Below are 11329 nucleotides of genomic sequence, written 5' to 3'. Positions count from 1 at the left end.
TGAAAACTGACTGAACAGCTGTGTATTGAGAAAGTTCAAATGAATTCGGTCTACGAAAAACTGAATAAGCCTCGTCTTTCAACACATCTCGTGAGGTGTGAATTTATTTTATATCAGAAACATATTCAGGTTTACAATAAACAAGTCACTGGTGTATTTTGTGGTAAAGTAAGTACTAATTTGAAAACTGTGTTTAAAGTCAAAACTGTGTCCCAAAGTCCTATTGCCATATATGAAATAAAAACACATGATGCAATACTTGGAATCATTGTCTTTCAATGTCTGTAGAACCCTTATCTTGCTGGTAAACGAGAACAAACCTCTAAGAAGGTTTGAAACTCATATGGATCATCAGCATTCATGCATCTCACAACTTCAAGTTCATTCATAATATTGTCATCAAGTTCATACAGAGGTGGAACAACAATGTCTTGGTCTGGATTTGTATCTACTGGTCCACTGAAGTCGAGTCCATATAAGTCTAATTCCTGTAGAAGAAAATGACATAATGCATATGCCAATATTTCAGATATTAAATGTATATAGGTGGCCTGTAGTTTACGCTTATAATGTTGTGGCTGATATTCTAACAACTTCACAGCAAAACTCCCGCTATTAAAAAGTGTGTTTTCTAAGGTTCATCCTGATTAAGAAAAGAACTATGTGAAAAACCTACTACAGTTATATCCATGCATGAAACACCTTAAGAAAATGTACTGCCAATTGTCAATTAGTAGATAAGTCACTTATTACTGCATTTTCATAATTCTGAATTCTAAATATCTTAAGGATTACCTGATTTGTAAGTTGAACAGCCGGATTAAGTACTTGTCCACTTATCCACATCTGCATAGGCGTTCTCTGGTTTTCTGTTCGCAGAGGACGTCTTGCAACAGCTGCACAGAACTTGTCTAAACATCTCTGTATTCTGGGTAAATACACTAAATGCAATGCCAAAATGTGCATTTCATTGTCCACATCTAATATCCCTTGCCCTTCCAAGCTCCAAAATAAGTTGTAGAAGGTACAGGTACACCCCTGCCACATTTCTCGCCAAAATCTCTCGATTCTATTAACAAAAACCAGTCATTAGTAAAAGACGAAAAGCTGTTTTATCATAGAATATATCAGGGATGTGAGTTTTCCTGTTCTCAGCTGATTTCCTTTTTTTTTGTCAAAAACTGTATGAAATAAAGTCATTCCATTATACCAGGAAACCTCACAAATGCCTGATGTGCTTAAAACTAATAAAAGTGTATTTTACCACATACTATTATCTACAACCACTATAGAGCCCATATTGGGTACATAGAACATTTTTGACTTTTATTTCACTCTTTCAGCATGGTGTTTTACCAACACATTTTTAATATACAATTAACATCAAAATTTACCTTTGATTGTGTACACTTCGTCCTGTTATATGACTCTGGCTTTGAATGCCATGTACTGTCAACATGTATTCTGCTATCTTCACGTTTTCCTTTCCCTTATCTGTTCTTACTCTCTGTGGGACTCCATATTCTGCTACACCTTTCAGAAAAGCTTGAAGTGCAGTGTCTGCTTTATTGTCGGAAGCAACTACTATATACATTGGCATCCTGGAATATCCATCTATTCCACCATGGAAAACGAAACGCCATCTATGAAAAAAAACAGCATTCATTACTTTTTAAATTAAATTTGGATCAGGGTGTAAAACGAGATTTTCTTTTGATTGGGTCTAATGACCTGGTTTTTGAGCTCACAGGACCAGGTTTCAAAATCTGTAATACATTAACAAAAATTCTATCACGATCTGCAGCAATTGCTATATATACATATAGCGAAATCGCCTATGCATGAATCTGCGATAAAATATAGCTGTTCCATTTTACCCTACGGTTGTAGCATAAGAGATATTCTACACTGCTTCCATTATTTGCTGTTTGTATACTCATTTTTTCCAGTGTAAAATGTAAGTAATAAAATATACTCGGAGTCACTGAAAAGTTACCATCCTTATGGCCCTTACATTTTAAAAATCGCATTGGACTGTGTTAAAAGCATAACACGACTACATTTCTGACGCAGCTGAGACGTCACTGGTGTAAAGATTTGTCAAATTCGATTAACTCCATTTGAGGCACGGGCTGCACTTGCAAAATGACTTTTTCCAGCAATGTCGACATGTACGAATTTTCTATCGCAAATCATTCATCGCACTTGAAAGTTAGTCGACAGACTAAAAGGAATACGTTAAAAAAAAACAGAATATCCTTGCTAAGAATGCCACGTTTAAGGCACGATCAACGCCATCAGGCCATTGGCATGGTTGACGCCGAACATTCATGTCGCGAAATTGCACGTCGTATGTGCTGTTCTCACCTGACAGTCATGAAATGGGTTAGGAGACATGATCAGACAGGGTCTATGAGTAGTAGACCGCGCACAGGCTATGAAAAAGGGACGTCGATATTGTATAAAATAATAAAGAGGTATATATTAGGTGGTAACTTTTCAGTGACGCTGAGTATACATAAACCTTTCTGAGACTACATATGTGTGCTTGTACCCCGCAATGTCCTCGTGTGTATTTCACTGTCTGTTTATTCGTTGTGTGCTGTCATAAGTGACATGTACTATTTTTTAGAAACGGCACACACATCAAATCTTTGAATTAAGTATTTACAACTGATTTCTTTTATATATGTCAGACTTAATATGTTTTTGAAAAATACATTTTCATAGTTGAAACTACTTTAATTAAAAATTACAAAACATCGGTAATTTTTGTTAAGCAACGCTTTCGAATGGCGGGGAGGTGTTTATAACAGCATTTGAGTGCCGAATGACATATCCGCTAAAATGTAGTGCTGTAAAATGCGAGGAATTTGCGTGGTTAGAATCGAAATAATAAATATGTTCCTATATTTTATCAGTTAATAAAATACGCACTCGTGATTTAATTATTACGCATCCGAACTTCTGCCCATATTTTATTAACTGATAAAATATAGGAACATATTTATTATTTCTTAAATATTTTACATAAATGTAAATCTAAGAAACCCCCGGGCCATGATTATATAACAGTCTTAACAGAGGACCACTAGGCAATTTCTAGGCCTTGCGGTATTAGAGAAGATTTTTCAAGTTTTTCCTACTATGGCAACCAAAGTTCTGTATGGAATTCAACAACTTTGAAAGGGAACCACCCCAGGATTATTTCTGTGAAGTTTGGTTGAAACTGGACCAGTTGTTTAAACTTTAGGAGACGTGAATTGAAGAAATTGTTGACGTAGGATGGATGGGGATGACATATACTTGTTGATAAGAAAAACTCACTACAGCACTGTGTGAGCTAAAAACATATTATATCATATAATCATGCAAAGCTTACCTGATTAATTTGTGGTTTGTATCTACATGCCATAAAGACAGTGGTGCAGGTACATTGTATGACCTCCTCCTTACTCTGTATGTTCTTAGGAATAAATTTCGAATCGTAACACCAAGTGGATCCACCCGTCTCATTGACTTCTGAATCCGTTTGTCAGTAATGCGCACACCATCAGCCAATAAATGGGCTTTTATTGTTCTGTATCCCACTGTAGGGAAAAGTGACACTTTCTTTTTCACTTCAGCATCCAGTTCTTCATCATCAATTTGAGTGTAAGACTGTCGTATGGAGAGACCATGTTCATACATTTTATTTGCTATTGTTCTTTCACTAACTGACAGTATTCCTGACATTTGTTTTATTGTAAATTTGTTATCTATGTAATAGCACAATGTTTCTTTTGGAATGTTAAATGATGGCCTGCCTTTCCTGTGTGTATAAAGCAGGTTAGGTTTATTTGAGACCAGCACATTGTCATCTAAAGATGTTAGCAGCCCAAAAGGCTCTTTCACTTGGTCAATAATACCATTTACATCTTCGTAATAAGATAATTCTGTTAAATAGAAAATAACCGTCTCCAGGTCATACTCGCAGTCAACGTTATCTACGGAACCATTTTCTACACTTACAGCAACTTGGATTAGTTTGTCACGTATACCTCTTCTTATTGCTACGATATCATCGTTTCCTCTGCTAATCGAAAGCATTTCATTTATAATAATAACTTTTGTCAGAATTTTAGTTTTCTATAGCAATTATTTACTATGACACCGGCTACCTCTTTTTAGGAGAGTTTCTTGAAGGGATCAGCTATTAACTGTATTCTCGAATAAGTAAGCTGGAGTTATCGTTCTTCATTTGAACGAAAATGGACCCAGCTAACAAAATATTAAGACATTAAATTACGTATATGAATAAGCATAAAGCGCAATACAGAAATCGTTGCTCTCTTGTCATTACACAAGTACTTAATGACATTACAGTGTATGCATGTAATAACTGTAATAAAAACAATTGATTAACAATGAGAGAACGTATTTGCTAACATTTAACTAGTCTCCAATAACCCAAATCAAGTAAATGACTACCATTTCTCTTTTGACACTTGGCGTTAGAAAAATACTTTGAACATTTATCATGAAGCTATACATAAGATACTTAGGATTTGGACATTTAAAGCATTAATTGGTTTACTTATATCCATATATAAGTGATCTAAATTGCAACATGTAGCATGCGTTTGTCATCAACAATAAAGCACTTTACCAAATGCAATAATAGTTGTCATGAATCATAAAGCGTTTGACCAAATGCAATAATGTTTGTCATGAATCATAAAGCATTTGACAAAATGCAATTGAATGTTTGTCATGAATCATAAAGCATTTGACCAAATGCAATATTGTTTGTCATGAATCATAAAGCGTTTGACCAAATGCAATGATAGAATTTTTGCATAAATAATCTTCCATAAATAGGTATTACAAGCTATTTTCCATTGTGAGATGCTATCAGCTGTAATGGAATTTAGTTGTCTTATGATGCACAAACAGTTGATAAATAAGGCATGTATGAACATGTCATAATATAAAGATATAACACCGCTCTGAACACAAGTTTCAGTTACTTAGAATAGATAAATTCATCCTCAAAAAGACACAACAGAGCACACAAAATTCAGACAATTATTGCATGTCAATAATATTGTTTTCCTAAGAAGGCACACATAATAGTCACTGTTCATAATCCTTTGAGGCAAGAAACTGTATGTAATGAAACTAACTTTGTACTCCTAAATTTGTAAAGATAATCTCATAGTCTATGCAGATATAACCCATAGATCACATCATGGATATCAAACTTGAATTTCCCGCCTGTATTGATTCTTACATACACTGATCCGTTGAAGACCCATGCCGAGCCTATGGCAACATGTTTGAGTAGCCGGGATGTTAACTGACCATTAGTCACATCATCAACCAAACGGGTACGTGTTGCCTTGAACAGGGAACTTTTTTTGCATAATTTTGTGTTTTTCAGAGTTGTTCTGAAGGTTAACTGGTATTGGTTTTGTGTGTCCTGGTTTGCCTGGTATCCTACGGATTGCCAGTATTTTTGGAGGTTCCGGAGTAATATCCTTCTCTTCGACAAGTTCATAGATTTTAGCTGTCAATGATTGTTCATTCTCTGAGAGGAGTACAGGAATGTCCATATAAAACTTTATATTATTTTTCCTGCTGTATTTCTCGTTGTAGTTGGCCTTTTGGTCTTCAAGCTTTGAGCGATTGTTGCAGGGTTCCATAATAGATTGTTTTAATTTCTCCACTGATGTTTTTTGTAGACCATGCTCTTTTTAAGTCTCTCATTTTCATTTTCTATCATGTCTAGCTTTTTCATAATGTCTTTACTTTGTTCTTCAACCTTGGCATTCACTGTAAATTCCAAATTTTTTATTTAAAAGTCATTTAGAATATCTTTGACGGAATTCCTTACTGAAGATTCAATGTCTCCTTTTTTCATGAGGGTGTTTAGACACCTTCTAACTTCTTTGATTTCCATAGACATATCATTTAATGTACTCTGCATTAGGGATAACTCTACTTCAGCTCTAGTGTTACACATTTAAGAGTTGAGCCTTTTGTTAGATGATGTCTTAATTAAACTGTTTTTGTTGACTGCAGCTTGAGCTTCTTTCTTGCCTTTTTTCTGATCTGTATTTGATTACACACAATCAGTTTGTATAGGTAATTGCCAAGCAATAACTGTACTTATATCCTATTCTCTATTTGGGGTAATCTCGAAGTTGTGAAAAGTTAGTATATTAGGTGTGTAAATATTCTTTGTTTGAGCTTTAGAAAACATTTTTTCCATATATTTTCTAATATACTCTTGATTTTACAAAATCATTTTCATAGAACATAGATCATACTAATAGTCACTTCTTTCAGCAGAATTTGATAAGCATTTTTACTAATAAAACAACTTTATAACCAAAAATCTCAGAACACTGAACTAATCAAACACCACTGGTTAATGCCCTCAAGCAAAACAAAATGTTACAAATCTTAGCAATGTGTAATATTATTTCGTCCAATCCTCTTAGTTCGCAAAAACAAACATACATTCTGTTTTTCATTTTTAGGTCAATCACAGAATATACCTTCCAAATATCTCGGCTGGCATTTAGCATACCGGATGGAACGCTTGTTGGAGTTGTCATGACGACCCTACAAAAACAAGGAATCGTATGTTAGAAGTCGTAGGATATATACAGTAGATACGTGCCCCTAAAATTTACAAGGTACACATCACAGGCACCTACCAGAAAGAAAATGCCACCGCACATGTTATACCCTTCCCCTAGGTATAATTTAAGAGCCATGGTCATGAAAGGAAAATATATTTTCCCATTTCAATCGTGCATATTTTTCACCTTAAACGAGCAATTTGGTAAATGTGTACTATGCATTTTTAGCAAGTGGTATAGTCTATCTAAGGGTGGTGTAACATGTACAGCGGCTTTTTTTCTTTGGAGTCTGGTGACAGTGCACATACCTTTATCCAACCTCCGCACAGGAATATTTTCAAACAATTTTCCCTGCCTCCAAGCAAATCACGTGATGATGGTTCAACCATGTGACCCTGCAATGTCGACAAGCTTGGCAACGCCTGGTAAATCAAATGTTTGCCCTAATCTGAAGGCAAATTGACATTTATGTCACAACCTTTAGGAACATAATGCAAGTATTTAATTTATCTATATTTTGCAGTATGCCATTCGTAAAATTCTCTTATTGAACTCAAAATACCGTAAACTAATTTCATTGTTTATATTTTAGCAGGTGCGCGTCACAACTCCAGAAAAGAAGTAATTTTAGTATTACCCCATTATTTTAGGGTTTTTTGCTCGTTTTACAAACAAAATATATAATATTCAACTACTGACATCAAAACGTTGTACAACTTTAAAAATATAACTCGGCTGAAATTCAGCCCAATTTATACGTGGTGGCAGTGTCTACTGTACCGATAAGTAACACTGTGTTGGAGTTTGACCTTTATCTCTCCTTCTATAAGTTTCCTACATTTCTATTGGTCAGTAGACGTCGCGTGCAGATATGATATTCCATATCCTGCTAGTAATTTTCCGATATGAATTTTGATTAAAACAAAATGGCTGCCACATCGCTGGCATAATTAAATCAAGTCAGATTATAAGCTCCAGCTTTAGCCATTGTTTCTGAGAGTAAATTAGTGTTTTCTAGCGATTTCATTCTCCATTTCAGACCTCTTGCTGACGTGGCTCGGTCTTTCGACCGAGCTAACCGGCTACCTGACACATCTTCTCCTTTAGCGTAACAAAGTCCGTACCGTGACAATAGCATGGAAGTTAAACGGTAGTCGGTAAGATAAAATCGTTATCCATATCTCTCTCGCCTAATATAAATTTCCTCGACAGCGTATATCCCGTATCCTGTTACCAACGTATAGTATTTGACAAAAAAATAAAGTTTCGTATATTATGTAACATGCATCATATGTACCTGTTTCGTCAATAACAGCTATGGTAAGTGTAAGTTCACTGTAAGTGTAAGTTCACAAAAGAACTTCATACGGTAAACACCAGACACAAAAGCACATGTTATATATTTTACAGTCATATAGTGATGTCCGTATCCTTACAAAATTGATAGACAGTTCAAGTATATCTTGGATTGTGAAAATACAAAAAAAAGCTTAGAGTTTCTATCATGACTTTAAAATGCCAATGTCGGAGACATCAAAACAATAGGATACGCTCATTTCTAATCGATTGTTGTTTTCTTTATTGAAATTGAAAATGAAAAACACTTTTAAAAGTGGATAATGATTCTGTAAAGACGAATTTAGTCACAAATATTTACTTTGATATAAGAAATATAAGTCATTCTCAATACATTAGGGATAGTAGAATAAACATATTCTACACTGTTTTTTTTTCAAGCGAAATCTTGGGGGCGGGGTTCAATAAGGCTATAACGTGATATTTTATGTTTAGGTGATAGTATCGGACGAGGTATACGCCATTTTAAGTGTAATAAAATAAATTCAGATTCACTATTTCAGCTGAAATGTAGACAAAATGTAGGTTATACCATATCACACATCATATATAAAAACAAGAAAAAACTCTTCAATATTTACCTTGAAAATTGACATTACAATGAAATGATTTATCACCAAGTTTTTTAACCATACAGTTAGTTTACTGTTCCGTTTATCCTGTGTCATACAAGTGCATAGATAAATGCAAGTAGGATCATTATTTGTGTAATTGATTGATCTCTAGTACTATGTCTACTTGCACTGAAACAACTAAATGTATATAACACTTACCTCAAACTGTATGTGACAAGTAAACCTGTTATTTCCATATTTGACATGACACAAGTTTTAATGTACGAAATTAGTTAAATGACAAGGTGTTATTTTTGTTACTGTGGTAAAATCAAGGCCAGCACGCTGATTAACTCTTGTTGTATATTTTGCAGATTTATCTATTAGCTTGTATTATTATATTTACTGGTTTCAAAATTAATAAAATGATAACTTAAGATGCTCGTTGCTACAAAATGAAAGTTCTAAGACAAGTATTCAGTAAATTGAGAACACTTTGATTCTTAAGACTGCCACTATAACAGAGTTCTTAAAGTTTCATTTAAAGTACGACCAAATTATATTGTTTATGTTAGACAATCTGATTGTTTGTTTAGATCGGAGGCAGCATCTTCAAACGAAAGTGTGTCTCTGGTACAGATGATAAGGAGTTATAGACGGCATTCTAATTTAATGATTGGAAGATTAAACAACATTCCCTTTGACATTTCAAATACAATGTTCGCAATACGAATAAGGCTCTTAGTGCCGGAAGCCAGGGTTCCTAATATAAATCACGGTAAGTAGACAAATATCAATGAAATTTATCGTGAATGAATGTAAATATGGCTATAATATATCACCGGTATGTATGAACTATATTATGTTACGCTAGAAACAATAAAACACTGAAAATCAAGTACGGACCATGTTGACACACATGAAAAGGACATGCGCTAACGCTATTCTAGGATTAAACGAGTAAAAACCATGTAAATGAATTTATCCTACCTTCATGCAAAATAAAGGCAAAAATCAAGGGGTCAGATAAATTTTGCTTTATCTGGTCAGTGACTAGATAAAGCTTGGCGGACTACTTTTTGTATTTTTTTTTAAAACGACGCCATCTTGTTTTTGAGAATAACTGCTAAAAGACATATTTATGCAATTATTTTCATAAACGCGCTTTTATTAGGTACGTGAGACCATGTCACAAATGTATAGTGTATGCATACCGTATTTGCAATTACTACAAAAAGTTTTTATAACGGAAACGCTCGGAGAAACGGAAAGTGACTCATGTATCTAGCGTTTGTTCAGAATTTTAGCTTTCTACACTTTAATCTAGGAATATATTGCATCTGGAATGGAGTCTTATTGAATAAAATCATCGAGGAAACGTTTTGTCTATTTGTTCTGTCAAGCGGCGATATGGCGTGTATATAAGTCTCGTCAATCGTTTGCTTGGTGAAGATGGGTAATCCGGCATTCAACTGAACTTTTGACAAAACTTCACTTGGCAGCAAATTAAAATTATTCTTTAATGTTCAGCAGAACAGAGAAGTCGGACACAAAGCAAAACAAGGTGAGCCTTTGTTTTTCGGCTCTTATTTTGTAATATTTTTATTTTAAAGACCTGTTTGTGTAATGGTGGGGCATATTAATTTCTGTGCAAGACAGACTCAGATCTAGTTGGTAAATTTTGAATTTTAATTAAAGAATGAATTTAGATCGGAAGGTAGGATAAATAGAACATTAGGTTACTGTCTTATAAATTTAAATTTATTAAGTTCGTCTACGAAAAAATAAAAGTCTCGGCAGAGCTTCGACTTTTATATTTTCTCCGACTCACTTAATAAATTTAAATTTATAAGACAGTAACCTAATATTCTCTATATATTGTCCCTCGGCGTCATTAAATTTCCATGATATACGCGGTAAAGTCTATGTTGTTTTTTTCACGTTGACGTCATTTCCTTTTGAATTATCCGTTTTGGGGCCGTAATACGTTTATGCTTTGCAACGTAACATGCATATATAAAATGGTGTTTTAACAGCACTTGAGCTCGAGAATCTCTCTGTTGACACACGTTTTCTCTCCTGTTAAAACATCCCCGAAAAGTGACAATAGTAGCAGTTTTATGCTAGAATGATGGGAAATGCAATGTTTTTGCCCAAAAGCTGACCATTTATGCCTGTACTGTTTTAATTTGTTTTGCATTGTGGCTATTTCCTGTTCTATTATGCCCCCGAAGGTGGGCATATTAAAATCGCACTGTCCGTCCGTCTGTCCGTCCGTCGTGAGTGAGTGCGTGCGTCCGTGCGTGCTTTCGGTAAATTCTTGTCCGGGCTGTAACTCTTCCATTAATAAAAGGATTGTGAAATTACTTGGCATAAATGTCCACCATAATGAGACAAAGTGTCATGAGCAAGACCCAGACCTGTAGCTCCAAGGTCAATGTTACACTTAGAGGTCAAAGGTTAACATGGTCCGTTTCGTGTCCGGTCCGGTCCATAACTCTGCCATCCATGACGGGATTTTGAAAGAACTTGGCATAAATGTTTACCATAATGAGACAACGTGTCATGCGCAAGTCCCAAACCCCTAGCTCCAAGGTCAAGGTCACACTTACAAGTCAAAGGTTAACAGGGTATGTTTCGTGTCCGGTCCATAACTCTGCCATTCATTAAGGGATTTTGAAATTACTTGACATAAATGTTCACCATAATGAGACGACGTGTCTTGTGCAAGACTCAGACCCCTAGCTCCAAGGTCAAGGTCACACTTAGAGGTCAAAAGTTAACATGGTC

General features: G+C 35.0%; 1 protein-coding gene across 1 annotated transcript; it reads right to left on the bottom strand.

Annotated features, from left to right (window-relative positions):
* Positions 1–103: 103 nt before the first annotated feature.
* Positions 104–8895, bottom strand: LOC123555860 (uncharacterized). The gene is made up of 5 exons (XM_045346449.2): positions 8759–8895; positions 3383–6609; positions 1395–1643; positions 796–1069; positions 104–488 (listed from the first exon to the last, which is right to left on the bottom strand). The coding sequence occupies exons 2-5, from the start codon at positions 4087–4089 to the stop codon at positions 294–296; spliced, it is 1425 nt and encodes a 474-aa protein (XP_045202384.2). The 5' UTR covers positions 4090–6609; positions 8759–8895; the 3' UTR covers positions 104–293.
* Positions 8896–11329: the final 2434 nt, after the last annotated feature.

Source organism: Mercenaria mercenaria, chromosome 7, assembly GCF_021730395.1.
Source record: "Mercenaria mercenaria strain notata chromosome 7, MADL_Memer_1, whole genome shotgun sequence".
Lineage (NCBI taxonomy): Eukaryota > Metazoa > Mollusca > Bivalvia > Venerida > Veneridae > Mercenaria > Mercenaria mercenaria.
The sequence above is the reverse complement of the archived record's forward strand: the minus strand, read 5'-3'. Positions and strand labels throughout refer to the sequence as shown.

What these genes read in the sequence shown, in the direction of transcription:
- LOC123555860 (XM_045346449.2), bottom strand. Translation starts at nt 4,089, where the DNA reads ATGCTTTCGATTAGCAGAGGAAACGATGATATCGTAGCAATAAGAAGA. An exon ending in ACAAACCACAAATTAATCAG is followed by an intron (nt 1,644 to 3,382) that starts GTAAGCTTTGCA and finishes TTTTTTTCATAG; the next exon opens with ATGGCGTTTCGTTTTCCATG. An exon ending in CTGTTCAACTTACAAATCAG is followed by an intron (nt 489 to 795) that starts GTAATCCTTAAG and finishes TTTCTTCTACAG; the next exon opens with GAATTAGACTTATATGGACT.